Source organism: Alosa sapidissima, chromosome 23 (genome assembly GCF_018492685.1).
Source record: "Alosa sapidissima isolate fAloSap1 chromosome 23, fAloSap1.pri, whole genome shotgun sequence".
NCBI classification, from domain to species: domain Eukaryota; kingdom Metazoa; phylum Chordata; class Actinopteri; order Clupeiformes; family Clupeidae; genus Alosa; species Alosa sapidissima.
In genome coordinates this window covers 23422324-23446810 of record NC_055979.1, presented here as the reverse complement: position 1 = coordinate 23446810, position 24487 = coordinate 23422324, and the positions used below count along the sequence as shown (strand labels likewise).

General features: G+C 43.4%; 3 protein-coding genes across 10 annotated transcripts in view; 2 read left to right on the top strand and 1 right to left on the bottom strand.

Moving 5' to 3' along the window:
* Nucleotides 1–5967, top strand: part of cdkl5 (cyclin-dependent kinase-like 5) — a 37740-nt gene extending 31773 nt beyond the window's left edge. For 5 of the 6 annotated variants that reach the window (XM_042080159.1, XM_042080156.1, XM_042080155.1 and 2 more), the window contains 2 exons: nt 1548–1823; nt 2004–5967. In XM_042080159.1, coding sequence (XP_041936093.1) covers nt 1548–1823; nt 2004–2372 — 645 coding nt within the window. In that variant the 3' untranslated portion in view covers nt 2373–5967. Of the gene's footprint in view, nt 79–1547; nt 1824–2003 lie in introns of those variants that run through there. The other variant, XM_042080160.1, reaches the window with a different exon arrangement.
* A 1418-nt stretch (nt 5968–7385) lies between these two features.
* rs1a (retinoschisin 1a) lies at nt 7386–11872 on the bottom strand. Of its 2 annotated transcripts, none has more exons than XM_042080204.1 (6): nt 11409–11872; nt 10993–11018; nt 10764–10887; nt 8358–8499; nt 7708–7903; nt 7386–7582 (listed from the first exon to the last, which is right to left on the bottom strand). In XM_042080204.1, exons 1-6 carry the CDS (start codon nt 11458–11460, stop codon nt 7430–7432), a joined length of 693 nt encoding a protein of 230 aa, XP_041936138.1. In that variant the 5' UTR covers nt 11461–11872; the 3' UTR covers nt 7386–7429. The 2 variants fall into 2 exon arrangements, with proteins under 2 accessions (XP_041936138.1, XP_041936139.1); XM_042080205.1 differs by having other exon boundaries at nt 10779–10887.
* A 182-nt stretch (nt 11873–12054) lies between these two features.
* On the top strand, nt 12055–24434 carry ppef1 (protein phosphatase, EF-hand calcium binding domain 1). 2 transcript variants are annotated; one of them, XM_042080168.1, is made up of 19 exons: nt 12055–12258; nt 12350–13053; nt 13561–13677; nt 13968–14000; nt 14579–14706; nt 14907–14967; nt 16633–16802; nt 16924–17038; nt 17475–17521; nt 17691–17857; nt 17941–17977; nt 18214–18363; nt 18716–19066; nt 19334–19519; nt 21248–21390; nt 21741–21847; nt 22900–23063; nt 23177–23261; nt 23516–24434. In XM_042080168.1, exons 3-19 carry the CDS (start codon nt 13623–13625, stop codon nt 23713–23715), a joined length of 2199 nt encoding a protein of 732 aa, XP_041936102.1. In that variant the 5' UTR covers nt 12055–12258; nt 12350–13053; nt 13561–13622; the 3' UTR covers nt 23716–24434. The 2 variants fall into 2 exon arrangements, with proteins under 2 accessions (XP_041936102.1, XP_041936103.1); XM_042080169.1 differs by lacking the exons at nt 12055–12258; nt 12350–13053 and having other exon boundaries at nt 13507–13677.
* The last annotated feature ends 53 nt before the right edge of the window (nt 24435–24487 follow it).

The following is a 24487-nucleotide window of genomic DNA, read 5'->3' as shown; positions in this document are numbered from 1 at the left end:
CTCAGATCTATCAAGTGCAGACTGTGTGTTGTGGCAGTTTGCTGAATTTAAATGGCATAAGGAACCCATTTTGCAAAGTTTATTATTCCTGAGGAACTTTGTGAGTCTGAATTGGTCACAGTTTTTTTTTAAATAACAACTATTGCTTGTAGCATTCAAAAGCTTCCTTTTGACTTCCCTACCTCATGCAAAAATACTGAAAGGAATAGTTATTGATATGTTGATTGTTATCTGTTCTTATATTTACTGTATTGTATGTTTTTGGTCTTGACATCAACCTTGTTGTCAAGTTCCTTCACCTACTGGGCTGGAGTTTATTGTAAACTCACATTTTGTTTTGTATAAGCCCTACTAGTTTAGCTTATGAAGTTGAACAACAACAAGAAACAACAAAAAACTAGCATTCACTTGGAAAGTGAGGTGAAGATGTCCCACTCATAAGCTTCTCAAATACTTGTGGAGCATTTATCTGTCTCAGATTTTGCAAAATGGGTAGCATGAGCAGTTCAGGTCATTTTTATTGAAATTATTTGTGTAACACCCAACTCACATAGGGCCCCATTTTTTACCATGGGCTCACATAGCCCACATAGGGCCCCATTTTTTTACCATGGGCTTTGAGGGTGTTAAAAGAACATCCCATGGCCGACACATATAAACCAGCTACCTGTATTAATCAAGTAGGCCTGTTATTGATTCCAGCTCCTTATCAGTGTACTTGTTCATTCAACAATATATTTTTAGGTAGTAAAACCGTGAGATTGTGTTGATTCATTCTGTTGATCTAGTGGTTGGTTTTCTTTTCTTGTGCTATCATTGCTTATGTCAATGTATGTATCAGTAGACAGCATGTTTGAGGGTTTAAAAAGAGTTGCATGGGACCCCTCATAGTCGTCTTCAGCACTGCCTGCAAAGATGAAGTACACGCTGTCAGTCTGTCTGGGCTCACCGCCACTCTCTTCGCCATGACATGTTTCTGACCGCAGATCGCCACTCTCCTTGTCATGACACAACGTCTCTCTGCGTCTCTCTGGACGCAGATCCGGACACCTGTCTTATGGACACATAAACCCTGTGTATGGCATATGCAACATGGACTGCATTGTTTTTCATAGAGGCACACATGTCAGAACATTCAGAGAGTATGTGTAGGAACAGAAACATCACAACGGCAGAATTGTATCAGAGGTTGTGTTCTAGAACAGCACCACATTGCATTCAGTTCAGTAAAAATATGAAATGCACACATGTTGTCTATGTGGATGGGTAACATTTTTGCCATAGTGGTCAAGTAGTGTATGCCATACTAAAGGTTTATGTGTGTCAAAAGAGTTTCCAAAAGCCAACTGGCCCAAGTGATCTTGAAAATGCAAAATACACTTTAGCGTTTTTAAAATAACACTTAATCAAGTGTTAATTTAGCTAAAAATACTCAATACGCAAAACATGTCCACACAGCGCACATTAAGCACAGTCAAACGAGTCACCATGTGCACAGGCACAGAGTGGAGACATGTGACTGAAGTTGTAACTGTGGCCTTTGGCAGGTGCCGGGAGACGTCCAGGATCCAATGGCTGCTCAGCGAGCGACAAAATCTTCCTCCCATCAGAGCAGCCGACACAGGAATCGGGATCGGGACCGCGACAGAGATCGGGACCGGGAACGAGAGCGGGAACGGAGCCGAGATCGCAACAGGGACCGAGAGCGAGAGAGGGAGCGAGAAAGAGAGAGGGAGCGAGAACGAGAGAGGGAGAGAGAGAGAGAGAGGGAGAGAGAAAGAGATGAATGGCCCACTGAGAAACTAGCAGAGCCACATTCTCAGGTGGGCTATTCTCAGAACCTGTGTTTGTCTTGTCAATTATTACTTTTGTCTCCAGATTATCTGCGTACATTTTTATCTGATGAATCTTAGATATAAATAAATACATAAATACTTTTGGCAGTGAGCTAGTTCAACTTTTTGAGTGAAAATGAGTGAAACTGTTTCTCTTCCTGCCCCCAGAACCAGCCTCTTAAGTCCCTCCGTAAGCTCCTGCACTTGTCCTCTCCGTCGACCAGCCAAGTGGCCGCCTCAGAGCCGCGCTTCCAGCCACTGCCCAATCCACCCTCCAAAGGGAACTTTCCGGAAGCCAGAGTCCACTCGGGCAGCAGCAGTGGGGGCAGCGCTCCACAGTCCAAGAGCCGAAAGCCCACCTACCCCCTCCCGGGGCAGGTGGAGTCAAACTGGCACATGTCTGCCCTGTCCAGGGCCGAAGGGGTAGCGTACCCCGACCAAATGGCTGGCAAAGTGGGTCAGAACGGGCCCACCTTCACCCGCCCCACCAGGTCACGGATGCCAAACCTCAATGACCTGAAAGAGACGGCCCTGTAGAATGTGTAGAGGACCTGTGGATGGCCATGTCTCATTGCCAACTGAATGATCTCACACTCACTCACACACACACACACACACACGTACGCACACTCACACACACACACCCAGACCCACGCACTCACCATGGTGCACAGTGCTTTTCTTGGCCAGGGTTTGGTGATCACCATGTCCTTCTTTTGGAAATATCAGTATTTGATAGATTAACATTTGTATTTATTATTATTATTATTATTATTATTATTATTATTATTATTATTATTTTATGTGTTAATTGTAAGTTATGTTTGCTTTCAGGTCAATATTCTACTTATAAATAATATGTATATGGAAATTTATGAATGAATATTCAAAGAGTAACTGCAGGAGCTTTAGTTTGTACAGAGACTAAATGCATTGAAAAGAAGCTAATGTAATAATGATATATTTCATGATGAGTATTTAATTGTTGTGTCTGAAATATTGTACAGAATGTATTTTGTTGTTATGTGAACATCATGTCTTTTGTGTTTCTGTCAAAATCAGTCACAAATTGCTCTTTTCTTGCATTCATTCCTCCGGAGATTTCAATTGTATTCATATCATTTGCCTTCATAATGATAATAATCATTAATACTCTATTTAACAAATCGTAGAGTGAGATGAGGGTCCATTTACTGTGTATTGAAGAATCATTAGAGCCCTCGCACCAAAAGTGAGCCCCTCTCAGAAGAACTGGATGAATGCTCTCCCTCCACTATGGTGAAGTAGACGTCCAATCAGAAGAACCGGATGAATGCTCTCCCCCCACTATGGTGAAGTAGACGTCCAATCAGAAGAACCGGATGAATGCTCTCCCCCAACTATGGTGAAGTAGACGTCCAACCTGCGGGAGAGGAACCTGAGGGAGAGAAGAAGAACCATTTCCTCCACTATTCCTGCGGGAGAGGAACCTGAGGGAGAGAAGAAGAACCATTTCCTCCACTATTCCTGCGGGAGAGGAGCCTGAGGGAGAGGAACCTCTCAGCGGTGTCTGCTGTACTGGAGGGAGTTGATCAGCAGAGCTCCAGCGGGCCCGTAGGCGATCACCAGATTCCCCATTAAATTGAGTTTTGCTTCGCGGTCTGTCAGGTGTCTGGAGATCGTTGCGTCCCCCGAGGCTCTGCCCGTTCACCCCAATGGCCTCACATCACCAGCTGGTGAGCACAGTGTCCTTGTCCATGGCGCCTCAGACAAGCCAAGAGAAAAAACAGCTCAGCACTAGTCCATCTCCTCATGTGAAGCAAGGCTCTCATCTATATATTGCTTCATTTTATTTGATTCAAAATGTGGTACCACAATGTGATATTGCCTTCCATAATTTGTGATTCATTTGGCTTTTAGAGGAAAAAGAATATAAATATGAAAGTAATACAATATGAAAAGATTTTGGAGGACTACATTGGTTGAACATGGTAAATACATAATGGTATATAATTATCGTTTGGACAATTGGACAACATTATATAAATACAAAAATACTGAATGCATAAAACATCTCTGCAACTTTTGTAACTGTTGATTACTAAAGTAATACACAAATTCCAAATATAGCTTATTTCAGAATATTTGCCATTGTAATCGTATCTTATGGTGGTGTTACTTTTAAATCTGTTGTTTTCATTTGTTTGTATGTTCCTCATCAGTAACGCACTTTAAAAAGACAGAGTTTTGTGCAATGTTTTTGTCTTTTGTTAGAGCAGCACATTCTGGTTCCAGTTTGTTTTGCCACTCGGGGAAGCAGAGTTAGTCCACAGTCCATTAGTTCTGTCATTAATGGCATTACTGATGAGAGAAATGAGAATGGGGTGTTCGTAATGATCAGCATGCAGGTCTATTCATATCCATCTTTCTGTAGAAGAATCAATCAAGGCAGTTCACAGCAAACACAACACAAAAATACAAATCAGGCTGTTAAGGGTATGAAAAGCATAAAGGTTCGTGGTCATTAGTCCACGATTCCTCTCAACAATAACACTGTCATTTCTAAATGGTTTATCCTTATTGCATCACTCATCATTGTATTCACATATATATTTACACTGACGTCATGACATATAGGATTTACACTGACTTCAGTCCATCCATGACACCCTTTGGATTCACGTTTTTTTTTTGTTTTTGTTTCATTTACATTTTTGCATTTGCTGCTGGCACTTTATATGTTTGTTGAGACAACCTCTCTCAAATTTCAAATGTTTGCTAAATTTCTCTCAAAATCATTTTTGTCCAGTGAATGTATACCTCTGAAATGTAGTTACTGTTCTGCAAACGACCTTTTCTCAGTGCTTTGTTTGGGTATATAGTGTGGATGGCAGACTGTATGCTGAATACAGTGACAGGATCATTGATTGCCTTAAGTCTCCGTAAAGATGAACATTTTAGAGAGATAACTTACTTCTGGTCTTCTTAAGTCTCTGTAAAGATGAACATTTTAGAGAGATAACTCACTTCTGCTCTCCTTAAAGACGAACATTTTAGAGAGAGTCTTCAGTTTGCTCAATCTACTGCCACAGTTTCACCCAGAACTTAAAACATGACAGCACGTCATTTAGTTTCTTAAGAAAAAATACAGCAGTATTGTTTGAACTCTTGAAAGTGCTGCTTAGAATAAAAAAAACCATCATGTTTGTGCCCATTTTTCCCCAGTTCCTCCTGACCTTGTGTAATAGGGGGTCGGGATTTAATTCATTTTATTCAGCCCAGTAACAGGGTCGGGATTTAATTCATTTTATTCAGCCCAGAGGCATTTGGTTCCTTGCAGCATCATTACAGGAGCTGTAAACTACGACCCATATAAACTTGTTTAGCTATTTCCTGCTCCCCATGTTATTCACATCTCCATAGAAACACACCCAAGGGCCTCTAATGTGTCACATGTACTGTTTCCTGTAGAAGAATGTTGTGTAACACTGTGTGTCAGTTTGTACTGAACCATCATTGAGAATTAAATCATTAATGGCATGTTTCGTAATGGACAACTACAACACTGGCAGTGACTTGACAGCATGCATGATTATATGGGTCTAAATCATTTGGGAAATTGGGGGTTATTTTATCTGTATTGTACTGTATGTGGTAGTTCCACCAAGTAGACAAAAATAATTTTCAGAAGAATGTTATGGGTATGAATGTCATAGTCATGCAAATAGATTGTTCTGACTGTCTGACACCTCCATAAGCAATGTGAAACAAGCGTCTCAGGTGTTTCCTCTGGAAAAGGTCCACTGGATTCACTCAACTATTTCATACGAAACCCAACCAGTTCCAGACTGTGTGCCATTTCTGTATCACTTTTACAGGATTACCCATAATTTACCATCCTGAATTATATGAAAATGTGACTGGGAACAGCAGGCCCAGTCAATCCATAGCGGTCACCAATTTCAGAAGGGTGTCATCTTCGTCCGTCACCTGACCATGGTCTGTCTCTGTGTCATCCAAGGGAAACTGCTTTGATACGATGTTATTTGAAAAATATTTTATATGTTGTTGTTATGGTTTCATTGGTTTGATGCCTTCATGGGTACCCTCTTGGCATGACATACACAAACAGCATTTATATTGTCTGTATTTAATGATGATTAAAATAATAATTTTAAAATGTGCTCTTTGCCTTGCTATGCTGCAGTATAATTTCACATGGTACTGTAGTATAATATGACATCAAATTCACAGTACTAGAGATCTCCTTTATTTAAGGTCCCGGTTTTCTCAGGTGAACATCCGAATACACAGTCCAATAGTGCACTTCTACATATAATTTACAAAACAGTTAATTAAAAGAGAAAAGGGACTCCCCTCCCCACTGTATGGTAAAACACAACAGTCCACTTTACATCACAGGAACAAACCACAGCAGAATTCACAACATCACAGTACACAACATCCAAGTATTAGCAGAAATAAAAAGCCATTCCCTCTTTTTCCTCTGTGGACGCACTTTTGCTTCCTATGATCGCAGATCCTGTTTACATTTGTGTTTAAAATGCATCTTGGGTCAGGATCACAAGTGGTCAGTTCTAAATACAAGTGTAAGTAATCACCAACACACATTGTCCACACGCATTTGACCACATATCTTTTGTAGTGTAAACACTAAAATGTTCTGATGCGTCTCACACAATGAGAGTTCTAATTAATGTGATGTGAAGCAATATAGTGGAATCTAAACAGAAGTGGTCAGCAACCTCTGGCTGTACAAGTGTAAACTGCGACATGTCTCAGCGGACCACCTGTGATGGGATCACCAGAGACGCACTCTAAAATCAGATGTAATCAGGCCCTTATTGGCCTATGTAACCACCTTACGGTCTCTCCCACGGCTGAGTCCCAAAAAGGTTTTGCTGTTGTAGGAACGCTCAGTAAATGTATCCAGAACCCTCCCTTTTTCCACAGTACACTTGTCAGGTGGTGAACATTTTTCAGATTATTAAGGACATAGAAAAGGTTGATATTTAACAAGATATAAATGCTGTATTAGTGAGCAGGGGAAGGGGGGTGGCGTGTGTGTATGTGGTGGTGGGGGGGGGGTATTTTTGTGTGAGGGCATTAAAGGAACCGTATGTAAGAAATGTATTTCAATTAATTATAAAATGGCCCTGATATGTCATAGACATTAAGAAATCATGTTCATTTCAAATACTTATATCACTGACAACAGTAGTCCGGCCAGGATATTGTCATTTAAAAAGTGAAGTTGCAGCCCTCAACTGATGTTTATGTTGTCATGTTGTGTTTTGGCCTGATGCGCCACCGTCCACCTATCTACTTATCACAAAGTCAGTAGTGTTTCGGCATCCGGGTTGCCAGCTCTGCCAGTCAGAGGGGAGGGGAAGGGGATACAGCGCTCTACAGTAATTTGAAAGTGATTGTAGTACCAGCTTTGGCCACAATCTTACATACGGTTCCTTTAAATACCATTTCCATCAAATCTGGCGTGAGTGGGAGAGGCGAAGGGAGGGGTGCGTGACTGTGGGCGGAGGGGGGGGGGGGGTTGGGGGATAGTGAGGGTGCGGGAGGGGTGGGGAGTGATGAGATCAAGTGCACTTGCTCATGCACATCAGGAGCTCCATGCGGATGGCGATGCGTGTGTGCCAGCCCAGGGGCAGCAGGCGGATGTAGCGTGCCACGATGGGCGGTCGCAGCAGGTTTTGCACCGTCGAGGACCGGTCCGAGTTCCCATAGAATACCTGGCCATGAAGAACCATGAACACTTCTTAAGCTGTGCTGATGTTATATTTATCAGTGTACAAGTGACATAATACAAAATGTTTATTTATTTGCAAATTCTTCTGGTAGTTTTCTTCTGACTCACCCTGTTGTTGCCGGTCTGGTCTTTGTAGTAGACCCAATTGAGGCTCTCGTTGGTGCGGTACTGGACGCTGTATTTGGTGATCCACTCATCAGCATCACAACGTCCTTGAGTCAGGATTCCAGACACCACCTTCACATCCTTAAAATCGATCTGCAGCCACTGGTTCGTGTCCTGGTACTTGGACAGCCATGCACATCTAAAGGGTGTACATAGTAATTGTGCCAGAATTGTAAAAGCACTAGAAAGATGATACTGTATAAGTATATATACTCTTTTGATCCTGTGAGGGAAATTTGGTCTCTGCATTTATCCCAATCCGTGAATTAGTGAAACACACTCAGCACACAGTAAACACAGAGTGAGGTGAAGCACACACTAATTCCGGCGCAGTGAGCTGCCTGCAACAACAGCGGCGCTCGGGGAGCAATGAGGGGTTAGGTGCCTTGCTCAAGGGCACTTCAGCCGTGCCTACTGGTCGGGGTTCAAACCAGCAACCCTCCGGTTACAAGTCCGAAGCGCTAAATAGTAGGCCACAGCTGTGAAGGTGTATGAATAGTTGAAAGATGATACTGTGAAGGCGAGCTTTCTTTTGCCATATATATGCTCTCTTTTTATTTTTTTTATCTAAACAGTGTGGAGGTTACACTTACCCAAAGCCCTGGCTGTTCAGTCTGGCCTTGCTGGCCGTCCAGGAGGAGAACCATCCAATGTACTGGTCCTCGTTGGGACAGCTTATCTGCTCTGGAGACACCGATCCTGCTTCAAACCCCATGGGCTTATGGTAGGGACACTCTGAGGACAGATCCGTGCAGATGAGGATGAAAAAATCTATGTTTTTCCCCCCCTCAAATATAAAATATATGGATCTCAGAAAGCAAGCAACCGGAAAACACAGAACATCCCTACATAACAGGCTTACAAATATCTGCAAGAGGCACTTTATTAAATGTACTGAACAAGCCCACCTAAACAGTCTTGAGTCAGTGCTACCATGCAAAGCGCATGTTTTATTCAGCAACTATAAGCTGGAAACATTAAAGGACACATTAAAGCTCAACATATAAGCTGTTGAGTGTGAGTGTGTGTGTGTGTGTGTGTGTGTGTGTGTGTGTGTGTGTGTGTGTGTGTGCGTGCGTGTCCAATCCAGAGGTTGCCCTTTTGACAAACAGCCCAAATACATGCTTAATGGCATTGAAGCCTTGTTCATCACCACAGTAGGACAAGATTTGCACCGTTCAAGATGACGTGCAGGCAGAAAAACAGGCAACATTAAAAGCTTTCCCAGTGCATTACTAACACTACAGTCTCAACACTTGTCGAGTGCTATTCCATTTCCAATCCTAAAAGGCTTGCTTTAATTCTCCATATTGAGAGATAAACATCCATTAAGACTTGAGAATGGCAGATGGTCAGATTTTGACCCTAAGCTTTAAACCACAATGACTTCTTTTTGCTCTGGCTCTCTCTACACTTAGGATTCCCACCGTACAATGGAACACACATTCTGTCACACCAGTTATTACCAACCAGTTATGTCATGTTTTGACATGATGTAGGGGAACTAGGAATCTCAATGCTCACCTCACCAAATGAAAGCCACTGAGCAATACTTTCAGTAGCTGCGGCCCAAACAGGAAGGACAGTGGATCCCATCCGAGACAACTTATGTTTTTAAGTCCCTCACAGGCTGGTGTCAGCACCCAGATGCAGCGAGCAGGACGTGGCTGACAAGGGGGGCAGAGGACGTGCCATACACACGCCGTGCTCCTGGGTGTTGTGCATCACACTCTTTTTATTGTGTGAAGGGCAGGCCCTATTCTAAGCGCCATAATCTGTGCATCACAACACTGTTTGAGTAATGGGATTATGTCTGTGCATTCTGTCTCTCTCCACCCTTCTCCCCTCTCTCTCTTTCTTATTTCCTCCCTACTTCCTCTCCGTTCCTCGCTCTCTCATCCTCCCTTTCTCTCTCTTCACCACTCTCCCCTCTCTCTCTTTCTTATTTCCTCCCTACTTCCTCTCCGTTCCTCGCTCTCTCATCCTCCCTTTCTCTCTCTTCACCACTCTCCCCTCTCTCTCTTTCTTATTTCCTCCCTACTTCCTCTCCGTTCCTCGCTCTCTCATCCTCCCTTTCTCTCTCTTCACCACTCTCCCCTCTCTCCCTCTTTCTTATTTCCTCTGTGCTTCTCCTCCGTTTCCTCCCTCTTGTCAGGGTCCATGTTCCTCCCTCCCCTACTCTCGCCTGGAGAGGGTCGAGGGGGACGTCAGGAGAAGGGCAGTGTTACTAGAGCATGCCGGCCCTCGGGCTTTTGTGCCGGTGGGGTGCGCCGGTCCCCCGTGCTCAGCTCAGGTGAAGCATCTATCGCGTGATTAATGACTTTCTGCTCCACCGCAGGCAGGGGCTTGTCTATGCGCCATTTCGTTCGCACCGTCCCAAACTCTCAAATTTGCCAAACGCAAAGCAACCCTCGCTAATGACTGACTCAGCAGAATGGTCACCGTGAGACAATTCATCTCAATTATCAAAGACACTGAGTTGCTTTAATAAACAGTTCTGCATTATTTCCTAAACACACTGACATGATGATTTATCACTGTGTTTTTCATTCAAGGTCCACAATACTGGTGGGATCATATCTAGTTTAATATTTCTGCAGCTCACACACACACACACACTCCATAGCTAACCCTTGACCACTGTGCCCATTCATAAGCAGTCCATGTCATTAACAGGGCATCATCACTGCTGTGCCAAATGACTGGTCTGCACTGAGACACACAACATCACTACAAAGACAGCAAACCTCTGCACCCAAGTCTAATGACAACTCCGTAAAGTCATTAGAAATTCATGAGTAAAGTCTATTTATCATATTGCTAATATGCCTAACAACAGACTATGGCATTTATATATATATATATATATATATTACATACATACATACAGTATATACATTTGTACATACATATATATTTTACATTATGTCATCAACAATTAGAATATGTATAACTCAAATGCCAATCAGTGCTTTTCCTCATGAGTGCGGCTTGCTCACCTGGCATACAGTCACCTGGGAAGCTGGAGCCATACGCTGTGATGCCACTCAATTCAGTCGGTGATTCCCCATCACAGTCACACTTACAGGCTTTAGCTGTCCAGGGCTTAGTTACCTCTTGCTCCTGGTGAGAAAAAAACAGAAGACACACTTGCCGATTTAAGATGAACTCTTACCCTGATGTTGTTGCATTTCAGGATGTGAGATTTAGTGTCTTATATGTTCTTACCTCCTGTGACTGGGCTTGAATCAGACCTACAGAAGACCAGAAGCAACAGCAACAGCAACAGAAAAGATAATCATGTTCAGTATATTTCAAAACGTGCAAATATAGTCAAATATGACACATCAGCATCCACATACGTGTAGCTTCTTAGATGGGCTTAATTAGAGATAGGTGACACTATGTCAGCACAATTACATTAAACAGGGGAAGGTGACCAGGACATATGATGTAAATAGCAAATAATGGGCTTCACACCTTCATTTAATAGAATCAAATAACCTTGAATCAATAATAAAAAAAACTGTTAATAAAAGCAAATACAAAACTGAGTGATCTTCTGATTTGTTTTGAATTAACGCCCGTTTCTTATCTACCTCCTGGATCCATTTTTCAGCTGCAACATGAGGACAGTCACATACCTTCAGTCACCAGGAGAAGCACCAACAGAACGCACCGCCTGCTCTGCTCCATCTTCCTTTGTGTGAGGACAGGGGACCACGCTGGCGCCAACGGCAGAGAGACTAGATTACTGTAATCCACGGGACAGTAATGGCCTTATCTAATACCCTTTATCTCCTCACAAAGCTCCTCCCTCAGCTGTTGAGGGCCAGTTTGTATAATTGTACAATAATATTAGACACTGACCCCTGAGACAACCATATGAAAAAAGAGTGTATTTTCACGCTTCTAAAGACCTTAAGTCATCATACTGCAAAGATATGGCCCTCTGGTGTTGCTTGGTTAGGTCTACTTTGCAATTTCCAGACACTAGAATGATTTGGTGCATTGAAACACCTTGAATTTTACAACAATATTACAATAATGTAACCTCAATTCAGAAATGAAAAAGAAAAAAAATATTTGCACATATAATTATGGCAACACCTGACCCTACAACACAATTTCCACACTGCAATTGCGCACCTGGCCATATGCACAAAACATGAAACAGGCAGACGCTATTTGCATGTGTTTTTTTAGTCCTACCGAGAGGATGTAACACATAAATTCTGTATCCTAAAACACTGTTCTCCAATTAGTCGCAATTGGCGCTCCTCGCAGCTATGCGTAATTGGGTCCTAATGAATTGCAGGTGCGCCTCTATAAATGCTTGTAACGAAGGGAAATGTTGTAGTCCTTTTTAATCATCCGTTTAAAGCCCTGCTAAAGATGAAAGTGTCTGGGGTGCCTGGAAGGTCTTACCGCGATGGGAGGAGGAGATCAGTTCTACGGAGACGTTCCGCGTCCATTTATAGGAATCAGGACGAGGTGTGCTTAATACTGACCCGTTTTGTAGTAACCTATGCTCTTCAACAGAATTCTGACCTGTATGTTCACTAAAAATTATTTGTTTTTCCAGCTCAATTTTGCACGGGAGTTGAATTTTCCACGACGTCAACCTGTGTACATGCTGCACAGAGTGGGGAACGAGGCCGCGCGTCTTGCCGTTTCAAACAGGCGAAGGGTCATCACCCATCATGAGGTTCTAGCTGCCATGTTCGCCATTTTTAGTGCTGCTGCCCGGGCCCGTTACCAGTTTGTCGGCGTTTCTGATGGTGGTTAACACGGACGTTGGATGATTTTAACATGTGGACATATTTTACGAAGAGAAACGAATAATAAAAATGTTTTAATAATTTTACGACTGGAGTTTTCTGTTGGAAGTGGATGACCTTCATAAAAACCAATCCTGGTGGTTTAAGTGTTCATTTCCTCTGCGTATTAACTCGTCAAGCTAATTAAATTGGGTTAGTGAATTTTGGAGTTTACAATTAACCAAGTGTGCAATTCCTTGTCACTTGTTGATCATGATTCATTGCATCCATCCCGCGCCGGTTTGAATAGTCCCTGATCTCCACCTGTGACGCTCTTTAGTATCCATGGGCGTTGCGTTGGTAAGGAGGATGTGTGCGCATCAGCATCGATGACTGCTGCAGTGGAGCTCGCGTGTAGTACGTAGTAGCCTAAAGCCGCTACCGAGCTGTTTAGGTGGAGGTTGAGCCGGGTCTCAGTCAGGAGTAGGCAGTTCCACTTTTTAAAAAGCGGTGGTAGAAATGGTCAAAGGTAAGTTTTCGTGTTTCATCAGTCTTTAGTTTATTGTTTACACGCGTTATTTAATGATTTAAGGTTATAATACAGACTTGAACCAGAGTGAGTTGGGTTGTTGGTAATCTGTTGGCTATCATATTAACTGATTACATATCGGCCTAAACAAAATGTGCCTTTCTGCATAAGGTTACAGGTAACGTAGTCTCTAGTTATTGGTGAGAGACCTGTTAACTCATTTTGGCGACGAGTTCAAACTTGGAGTAATGGGATCAAAAGAGTAAGAAGAAACCAGCATGTTAAATGGGCTCCGAACATTGTTTTCCATGCTTTATCAATCATTTATTTATCTTTATCTGTCTCTATTATTTGTCCTAACATATACGTTTTGAAAACCACTTAAGGCAAAGGATAAAAGCAATGCTTACTTTGGGGCATGCAAAACTCCAGTTTTCACTCATAATAAAAATGTCCATGTAATTCTGGTCTAAATTTCAATTGTGTTTCCATCACCAAACAAAACAGGATTCAGGCAAGAAACGCCCTGAATTTTGGCCGGAGAAAGAGAGATAAGTAAGGCATTCACCATGGGCTGTGGAACTTCCATTGCAGTTGAAAACCAAGGAAAGCCATCTGAAACAGGTGACCGTAGACTGTTATTTCAGGGATGGTGGTGGTTTTATTTTATTTGTGGCGTTATACTTTTTAAGTCGGCCTGTTTATTTCTGATTGAAAATGTAAATTCATTATTTCTTTACTTCCCTCCTCTTTTTACAGAGCTTGTACTCTCTGTAAAAGTGAGGGTGGGAGGGGGGGGGGGGGGGGGGGTGTTCGGGTAGGTTTTGGTCCTATTCCCATGTGCTTCATTAGCTGTTGGCGAACTCTCAGGCAACATTCTCACTTTTTTCACCATTCAATTACTTCTCTCACAGATGTGTCCTCCAGGAATCCCAGCCCAGCATTAAGTAAGATGTTTGGCCTTGTTTCCTCCCACCTTTTGGTTTTGAGTCTGCAGTACAAAACCTGAGGAAAAATGGTTGCGCTGTGTTCACCATCAGTCGACATACAACCATCTGTGCATCATACATATCTTCCATACAGGACAGTCACATTTTACCATCTGTGCATTGTTTGTGTTCATCCCCCATTTCTATGTCTACACGCATATATGTATGACCGTTTTTTCACACATTAATGCTGTCACCTGTCATATTGAGCATGTGCACAAGTGTTCAGCTGTTAAGATTTCAGACATTTGGGGGGATGCTCTGGTGCAAATGGCTTCAGTGTCCATTCCACATTTGCGTCCAAGTGCCCACAGGGACCTGGATTCATGCCCGAGCCGGATCATTTCCCAATACCGCCCCATATCTCTCTCCCAATCTCTTCACTCTTATCTAAGGCATTAAAGCTAAAAAATATATACTTTAAAAAAAAAGATTTTCTCTTGCTGCCTCTGTGGCGTTGGTTGGACATTTTTTTAAATCTGTGAAACTGTCTGACTCAGAGCTGTTCTTACACAGCCTCTGTTCTTCCCCATTAGCTATGAAAGCAGCTGTTCTGATCCAGCGTTGGTACAGGCGCTACACGGCCCGTCTGGAGATGAGGCGCAGGTACACCTGGAACATCTTCCAGTCCATCGAGTACGCAGGGGAGCAAGACCAACTACAGGTACAATATTAAACTATTACTGATTACTGTATGAAGTCAGACCAACTACTGGTACAATATTACACTAATACTGATACCTGTACAGGTACAATATTACATTAATTACTGTCTTAAACTTAGACTTAAATTTCAGGAGAAAATGCATTAATTAAGACCGTAAAAGTCTCCACCTAAATAAACAAAGTTGTTTTCTCCCACAGCTTTCGGGCTTTTTCAGTTTCATGTTGGACAACTTCACACACCTCAGTGGAAATGGTCCTGGTAACTATGCAGTTGTAATATAACCAAAATGTACTATATCAATCACGGTAATGTTAAGAGCTCTGCACCAATGGTAACATTATTTGTGCATTTTGTTGTTATACTCAATCACCCGTCCTTTTTAACGACTCAGGAAATATATACATATGGAAATGCACAGTTGCTTAGCAACCTGTTGAGATCCCATTTTCTGCCCCAGTGATGTGCAACACTGCGTGCAGACTGATGCGCGTGTGTGTGTGTGTGTGTGTGTGTGTGTGTGTGTGTGTGTGTGAGACAGACAGAGCACCATTGCTCACAATTAGCTCCCTTTTGTTTTGAATGGCAAGCTGGGAGGAGAGCAGGCTGAACTCCGTCTGCAATCAGGCTGCACTGACATGATCATGTGACTTCGCTGCCACAGTCTAATTGTTTCAGTGAGGTTAGAACTGACTGACTGGGTCCCCATGCTATTTTTAACAGTTCTGTGTGCTGTCATAACCTTCTGTTTCTCATGCATGTGAGCATTTGGGATGTTTTGCCACCAAATGAAAGCTTGTATATATATTTTTATGGTTTTGGTTAACCGTATATATTTAATGAAAGCTTGTATATATTTATGGTTTTGGTTAACTGTATATATTTAATGAAAGCTTGTATATATTTATGGTTTTGGTTAACCGTATTTAAGCTCAGTTCTACATGTGGTGGTTTGGTGAGGTTTCTGCCCTAGTCAAGCCGCATGTGTGTCTGGGTCCTATTGAGGTGATGAAATGTAGCCCAGTGTTGGTCGTTTGCCAAGCAGCTGTCTGGCACAATCCCTTAAGGCAAAAGTGTCAACCTCTGGAGGTCAGGGACTGGAGTTCTCCTCACCAACTCAAACATCTGCGCACAGTGCCCCGTGCCTGCATAAATTAAAGGCCAGCGCTTGGAATTAACATTCTCAAGTGGCCTCGATGGAGTAGCTCTCCACAAATCCCTCGGCATGGCCGCATGTGCTATGGAAATCAGATGTTTATCATTGTGCCATCTAATTACATCTTACCTGAAGATTAGAGACCAGCGTGACCCTCAGGTGAGTAACTCATTCAGACAACACAACATGTGGACATTAGGCTGATGTGTCCATTTGTGTAAATGATGTATTATTGTGAATAAACACGCACAAGTACTTGATGGTAAAACCTAAATGGGAGCTAGTCTTGACATCTTGGGTTCATGTAGTGGTTTAATGTTGCTATTACTAATATTTAAGTAACAGGTTAAATACTGTACATCAGACATTTTGACATGTTTATCATAGTTCATTTGGGATCGGAAATGGTAACCCATTGGAGATGGTGATGTGTGCAGATCTAGAGGATTCATTCTCATGGTGGTCTTATAAACGGTCAAAATATTTCCATCCTAGTCGTATATCAGATATCAGTTTAAGGATCTGAGGAGGAAGTGATGTAATCCTGACAATAAACATATGCAGTATTTAGCAATTCTTTACATGAAATGGACAATAAGTGGCAGGGTTGTGCACAATTTGAATTGCAATTCTGCTTCCTGTTTGCTACCTCAATTGAAATGCAAGTGAAATTCAAGATTTGAATTTGAATTTAAGAGCCAGTTTCAATTCAATTCTGGAATTTTGCACAAGCCTGATGAGTGGCATATTTTACTGGCACCTGTTTTCAGATTTGATCTCGCACCTCTTGGATTCTGTGGTCGAGCCCTGGACAGAAGAGGGGAGACAAGCGAAGTACGAGCAGATCACCGTGCCGGACTCCTACACTGGACCCCGCCTGTCCTTCCCTCTTAGTGTTTCAGACACCAACAGCCTGCTCAGTGCCTTCAAGGAGCAACAGGTAAGACACATGGCTGCATATTCACCTTTAGACATGCCAACTAAAGCAGTTTGAAGACACGTGTTTGAGTACAAGAGCCACCGCTAATAGACATGCCTGTTGTTTTTTCCTCATTCTCCAGACTTTGCATGCCAGATATGTCTTGCAACTGTTGCACGAGACCAAGAAGTTTCTGAAGCAGATGCCAAATGTTATTTACTTATCCACCTCTTATGCCAAGGAGATCACAATCTGTGGTAAAATTATATAGTGTATTTATATTGTGTGTGAGTGTTTGTTTGAAGGCAAAAGAGTGAGGTTGAACACTTGTTCATTTGCTGCTTTAAAAGGCCCTTTAGAGTGTGTGTGTGTGTGTGTGTGTGTGTGTCCTCCTTGATGGGGGTATCTCAGCGAAAACTGCATCTTATCAAGGCTTAAGAATGCTTGAGTTCGCAAAGGATCAAAACATACATTTTACACATTGCCACGTGAGGGGGAAAACGCATAAAACCTCTTTATGAGGTGCATCTCTCGAATACAGAAGCACCTCTCTGATATGGTCACAGCTGAAATGGATGACCCTGCTCTGTATTCAGTGCCCATACTCAAGTGCTGATGATGGCAGGCAAGCAGTTGCTGGACGATGATAAATATACAGGTTGTCATATGTTCTATGCTTTGCCATTTTTGCAGGTGATTTGCATGGAAGACTAGATGATTTATTGCTTATATTCTACAAGGTTTGACTGCATCAATGTACATCATCTTTTATCATATTGCATGACTACATTATTAGAATCATGCTATCATTATTCATCAAGTGTCCTGAATAAAACACACACATTTCAATCCTTATACTGTCTCTGAATGAGATGTTTGAGTGTTTCTTCTTTTCCATCTTTACCACAGAATGGCCTTCCATCAGCTGAAAATCCCTATGTATTTAACGGGGACTTTGTTGACAGAGGGAAAAAGTCAATGGAAATTGTTATCATACTATTTGCATTCTTGCTCTTGTATCCTGATCATATGCATCTGAACAGAGGAAATCACGAGGACCATATTATGAACCTGAGGTAACATGCTACACCTTTCTCATGTGCATTTCTCTGATATGATATGATGTGATCTGAGAATTCCTTTATCTTGCATGTTTTAGATATGGATTTACCAAGGAGGTCATGCAGAAGTACAAGGTAATATTTGAACCTTTTCAAACCATGCTGTGCCATTGCAGTAACCCTCTTCCCTGGTTACTAATTTATAAATTCCTCTGTGATTAATTGGGAGCAAACTAATTATGGAAAATATCCTCCATTAAACTGGGTTGATGTTGAACACTTTGTCAAGATTGGACATTAGCCCCACCTAGTGAGATTCTGCTGCCAGGACATGGGGAAAATAAAATCCCTCTGTATTCTCTTCCATACAGACTCACGGCAGAGACATCTTACAAGTCCTGCAAGATGTTTTCAGCCTGCTTCCTGTAGCCACAGTGATTGATAATAAGGTGCTCATTGTCCATGGTGGTATTTCAGACAAGACTGACCTGGATTTCCTCAGCTCCATAGAGAGGGACAAGGTTTGTTTGATAATGAGTATGAGGAGGGGTTGCTTCAACAAGGCACACTGAATATTTAGATAAAAGTAATAATGTAGAACAAAACCAGTAAACTTGCATGATTCTAACCATTTACAACTCTTGTATATATTTCCTTTGTATGGGAATCTTCATAGATATTTCCAAAATGGGCAATTCCAAGATATTCCAAACTAGTATTTGGAATTTATAGTCCGCATGTTATTTGCTCTGTACTTCGGTCCATTTGATTGGTCTGTTCATTCAAATAAGGTAAATTCCTAGTTCTCATACAGCGCCAGCTGACTTGTGGGTGGGTGTGTGTGTGTGTGTGTGTGTGTGTGTGTCCTTCCAGGTGAAGTCGGCCCTCCGGCTGCCCAAGCGAAGCGTGGAGGTGGTGGACCCTCGGGGCGGGTCCAGGAGCGGCAGGCAGGGTTGGGCCCATCTGGATAGCCCATGCTCCCGGAGTCGCGCCCGGAAGAGGAAGTGCCATCTGTCCAAGCAGGGCAGCTGCTCTTCCACCTCCTCGTCCTCTTCCTCCTCGTCGCTCTGCTCGCCGCGCCTCGCCTCTCGACACACTCCGCAGCGCCACGCCATGTCCCCCGCGCTGCCCAGTCCCTCTGACGGCCTCCAGGTGCCCTTCCTGGACTCGTTTGTGTCCATCGCCCCCCCAGAGCCCTCCAGGGAAGAGCTGGAGTGGAGACAGGTGAGAGAGTGCGATGGATGGATAGTTAGTTAGTTAGTTAGTTATCTAACTAACTGATTGATTCCCAGGGGAAATTGAAAATGAATGCCCATTACCATGCTGTGGCTAGTTTACCATATTTCTTTGGAGGTGCTTAACAGATAAAGCACTTATCTATGAGACCAATTGTGTTTAATATTGTTTCCCTGCTCTGTCACAAAAGTGTCCATTAGGTGTGTAATTTTTCGTGACCTGCAAATGATCTGACAGCATGTTGGTTGTTGGCAGATTGTAGATATCCTCTGGAGTGACCCTAAGAGCCAGAGTGGCTGCACTGCCAACAGCTTCCGGGGCGGCGGCTGCTACTTTGGGCCCGATGTGACTCGGAACCTTCTGGAAAAACACGGAATGACCCTGCTGATCCGCTCACACGAGTGCAAGCAGGAGGGCTACGAACTCTGTCACGATGGGCAGGTAAATAGTCAAAAACAGAGCTAGAGTAACCGGTGACTATGTTTACGGACAGGTAAACATCGTCAAAACATTAGAGCCGTCATCTGCCTACATCAGTTTTGCCAAAGTCCTTTTAGGCAAGTCCCTCCACTTGGCGACCATATTGCAATGCTTTTTGGGCACTTATCGGGCATCTGTTTTGGCAGAAATGCGCGTGCGCAAGGCTTCACGACACCAACCTTGCTCCAGCAGCAAGATCACAACACATGATTGGCACAATGTCTTCACAACACACCACATGATTGGCTCAATCTTTTCTCATGTCGACGGTTTGCCGCAAAAGGGCTGGGATATGTGAAGACAACTGCCATGTTGGCGTTACAACTAATCCCATGCATTTCTATGGAGGATCTTTTGAGTGCTGTGTCTCTTCATTAGAGAGTCTCTGGTTTTGCCTTCAAACTGACACAAAGTTCGGCATTGTATATTTAGTGTTTTGCCACAATGCAGCCACACATTCTGGCTGAGAAGCTTATCACACGCTTCCATCTCAACCACCACCTCACTCTGTGGATTATAGACGTCCTCACCAACAGATCACAGAGGGTGCTGGTGAACCACACCTTGTCCGACACCCTCTTCACCTCCACTGGCTCTCCACAAGGCTGTGTCCTCTCCCCACTTCTCTTCATCCTCTACACTGATGACTGCAGATCCACCCAGCAAAACTGCCTTTTCACTTTGTGAAATTTGCTGATGACCCCGTCCTCCTGTCTCTGCTTCCCAGCCACACACACCATCACAGCTCAGCCCTGCAGGACTTTATAGTCTGGTGCGAAAAATCTTGTCTTGAGCTGAACATAAGCAAAACCAAGGACATGATTATAACCTTCTCACCCAAACAGAGACAGTTGGCTGAGGCAGTCACCACTATCATCCAGCAGGAGTCAGTGGAGATAGTGGAGGTATACAAATACCTGGTAACAGCCTTCGACAACCTGCTAAGGTTTTCCTCAAACACAGAGGAAATCCTTAAAAAATGCCATCAGAGACAATACCTACTTAGGAAGCTGAAGTCATTTGGGATTAACAAAGACATTCTCACCACATTCTACTATGCTTTCATTGAAAATGTAATAACCTTCTTTTTCACTAGCTGGTTCCACTCCATCACCCTTCAAAACAGAAAACGTCTGTTGAATGTGGTCAAGGTCTGCTCAAAAATCATTGAGCAGCCCGTCCGAACTCTCACTGCCCTATGTGACCAACAGACTGTTAAGGTAGCACGCAGGATTATTCAGGACCCCTCTCACATCCTGTTTCCTGAGTTTGAGTGGCTCCCCTCAGGACGCAGACTCCGCTGTCCACTTTGCCGGACACAGAGAAGGAAGGCAACCTTCATCCCGAGGGCTGTCCAGCTTATGAATGAAAACTGACGGACATGATTGTAATAGCCTCTATACGCACTTTTTTTAATTGTAGCACTAAGGAAGCACTTGAAGAACTTTTAACATTTTTTACAACTATTACTTGTGATGAATGATGGCATGTGGTGTGTTTTGACTGTCCAGTGTGCCGGTGAAATATGTGTGTTGCTTGATCGTACAGTATGCGTGCTGGTCACGTGGTTGATTGTGTCCCGTGTTCCTTGAATCACTGAATAAGCTACTGTAATGTGCCCTTTTAAATTGCCCCTTGGGGACAAATAAAGTGCTTTGAATTTAATTGAATTGAATTTGTTCTTAATAGGTGATTACGATTTTCTCGGCGTCTAACTACTATGAGGAGGGCAGTAACCGTGGGGCGTACGTGAAACTGGGCTCGGAGTTGGTGCCACGCTTCTTTCAGTACCAGGTGAGCCGCAGCACCAGGAAGCTCACCCTGCAGCAAAGGTAAGACCTCCCACTGCCCATAACGCCATGATGATACTGGGGCCAGCTTTTTGAACAATGAGTTGCTGGGCAATCGCATGCCTGGCTCCTGATGATCTGATTTAAGGATTGGTTTGTTTTTTTAACTAAAATCATACGCAGGCAATTCGAGATGAAAATAAAATGTTGCCTAATATCAGAGGAGAAGTGCCAAGACAACAACATTGCCCAGCAACATTATTTTTTCATCGCACAGATTATCACATTAAGTATCAGAAACCAATATAATATAACAGTATTGCATACATTCAAAAGGAATTAGCTCATCCAACGTGCGTGTTTGTGTGTATGTGCGTGCGCGTATGTGTCAGGGTGAGTGTGGCTGAAGGATCTGCCCTGAAGGCTCTGCAGGAGAAGCTGTTTGCCCATCGCTCTGAGCTTATGGCTGTCTTCCAGCAGTATGACACAAATAACACCGGTAGGACTGCACACACACATGCACACACACACACGCTCCTCCCCCCCACACACACACACACACACACACAATCCTCCGCCTACACACGCATACACATACATAAACGCACAGGTAGGACTACACACACACACACACACACACACACACACTCCTCCGCCTACACACGCATACACATACATAAACGCACAGGTAGGACTACACACACACACACACACACAACCCACCGCCTACACACACATAAACGCACAGATGACTTGAGCATGGTCCAAGATGGAAATCCAGCAAACGGTTCCTTTGCCTCAGTGCTTCCTGTCTTGAAGGCTGTTAAAAATCGCCTTTCAAGTAGCTCTTTAATGGGACTCAGGTGAGCGCTTTAAAAGGGTTCAGTAAAATGTGGAGCCGTACATTTCCTGTGCACAAGTTAACTGGGGGAAACTGCCTCGACTCGAACCTCAATAACAATGGAACTCTGCTCCTTTCTAGCAGACCTTGGGGCATATTTGAACTACACCAGAGAAGGACAGAGTGGGGAAATTAGTGTTCAGGAGCACTCTCAGTGTAGATGTAGGTGTGGTGGTATTCCACATTCTTCTCGCTGGCATTTCCTGCCCTTGTATGATTGTCTTTGATATTTGCATTATGTATTTGTATTTATGTTTCTTTTTTAATTTGCACTTTGTACAGCACTGTGATCAGTGTAAACTGTATTTTAAATGTGCCTTATAAATACATTTTACTTACTCACTTACATACACAAAACAGAACAGGGGGACATTCATTCTCAACACCTCTTGTACAGAGGGCCACATAGTGTATCAGAAACCACTGTTTTGACACGGTGTCAAAAATCCCTGAGCTTGTTGTTGCCCAGATATCTACCGCTGTATTTAGTACAATGCAAGGGTGCCATCTGGCTGTGTTCAAGACAACCCAAAGCCTACAGAATTCCAGAAAAATCGCTCCTTTAAAAAATGTGATGGTATTATGACTCATAACTGAATTTGTGGTAATGTTGTGGTAAACAACGTTTGCCTGTGTTGTGGTGTGCCCAGGCTGCATCTCGGTCAGTGACTGGGCACAGGTGGTGGAGTCGGTGCTGAGACTGGACCTGCCCTGGAGGACCCTCAGGCCCCGGCTGACCCGGCTGGCCCACGATGGCAGCGTGGAGTACAGGTCCTGCTTTGAGGACGTCAGCCCTGGACAGCCAGTTCCTCAGGTCAACACAAGCATGTGTTTATGTACAGTAAATGGCAAAGGAATACAGTTAGGAATAGGTATCTAACAGCAACGATTGTTTAATGCCTTGCACTGTTTCCTGCCTTGTCACAGGTTGCTCCTAATTTGGCAGAAACGCTCTATAGGTATCGAACTGATCTGGAGATCATATTCAATATCATAGATAAGGATCATTCTGGTGAGTCTGACTGCTCTGCTGTTCACATTGTGGTCCGTAAAATGCTAGAAACATATAAGTCAATAATTCATGTCTGTAATGTAACTCCAGGGTTGTGGCCTACAATAGCAGGCACAGAGGAGGAGACACAAAACACTGCCAAAAATAGCACATTAAACTCATGACTATGTTTTCAGATTTTGGTCAGATGTAATCTCAAAACAGACTGTCCGCAATGGAAAGAAAAGGATTCATTCTTTGTTCTATTTGCCCAGGTCTCATTTCCATTGAAGAATTCCGTCAGACCTGGAAGCTGTTCAGCACTCACCTGGGCGTAGCTGTGAACGAAGAGGCCATTGATGACATGGCGCGCAGCATCGACTTCAACAAGGACGGCAGCATAGACTTCACGGAGTTCCTGGAGGCCTTCCGTGTGGTGCACAAACTGGACGTGAAGGATCAGCAGCAGGGCTGAGGCAGCCATGTTGGCTCTGTCTGGGCTGTAGAGAGCAGCCATGTTGGCTCCATCTGTCTGGCCTGTAGAGAGCAGCCATGTTGGCTCCATCTGTCTAGGCTGTAGAGAGAAGCCTGCCGCTTGCTAGTGCTCCTTAATGCATGTTCATCTGAGACTGGTGGATCAGGGGGTGTGTGGAGCTGAAGTCCACACATCTTCAGCAGTAGAGGCAGTGAACTCTGAATAATAGGCATTACTTTACATCTGTGAACTGCCTCAGCAGTAAAGGCAGTGAACTCTGAATAATACAGACATGGCTTTATCTATGAACATCGCCATTTTGTTCTCTTGGCTGGTCTTGGTTTGTTTACATCTTTGAGAAGATATAGAAATCCATAATATGATGGTATTATTGAATTATACCCAAAGTGTTCATCCCTTTTGACCATTTAAGGCTGCATTGTTTTTGTTGCATGTGCCTTATTATCCCAGGGGTGCCTGCTGGGGTCCGCTCCTGTTATGGAGTATTCCACTGGAGTGCACAGCCGCAGAGACCAGTGGGCTATACTACGAATCTCGATTTGTGGGTTAGCGAGGTATGTTGCGCTTAAAGCCAGGGTATGCTGTGACACGAAAGTGGCTCTGTTTTAGCGTCGCTGTATCAACATGGTGTCTTATGCTGTCAACCAAACCTGGTCGGGAGTAGGTTATGTGCTAAGTTATAGCTCAAATCGTGTAAAACTACCACCCACTGACCAATCAATTATCTTGAAAAATTAATTTATCTCACGTG

Bases quoted from the DNA above. Each gene is read 5' to 3' on its own strand.
- rs1a (XM_042080204.1), bottom strand. From the start codon at position 11,460: ATGGAGCAGAGCAGGCGGTGCGTTCTGTTGGTGCTTCTCCTGGTGACT. The intron at 11,019-11,408 runs GTATGTGACTGT...GGTCTTCTGTAG, and splicing joins GCTTCTCCTGGTGACTGAAG to GTCTGATTCAAGCCCAGTCA. The intron at 10,888-10,992 runs GTAAGAACATAT...TTTTCTCACCAG, and splicing joins TTCAAGCCCAGTCACAGGAG to GAGCAAGAGGTAACTAAGCC.
- ppef1 (XM_042080168.1), top strand. From the start codon at position 13,623: ATGGGCTGTGGAACTTCCATTGCAGTTGAAAACCAAGGAAAGCCATCT. The intron at 17,978-18,213 runs GTAATATTTGAA...TCTTCCATACAG, and splicing joins AGGTCATGCAGAAGTACAAG to ACTCACGGCAGAGACATCTT. The intron at 21,391-21,740 runs GTAAGACCTCCC...CGTATGTGTCAG, and splicing joins AAGCTCACCCTGCAGCAAAG to GGTGAGTGTGGCTGAAGGAT.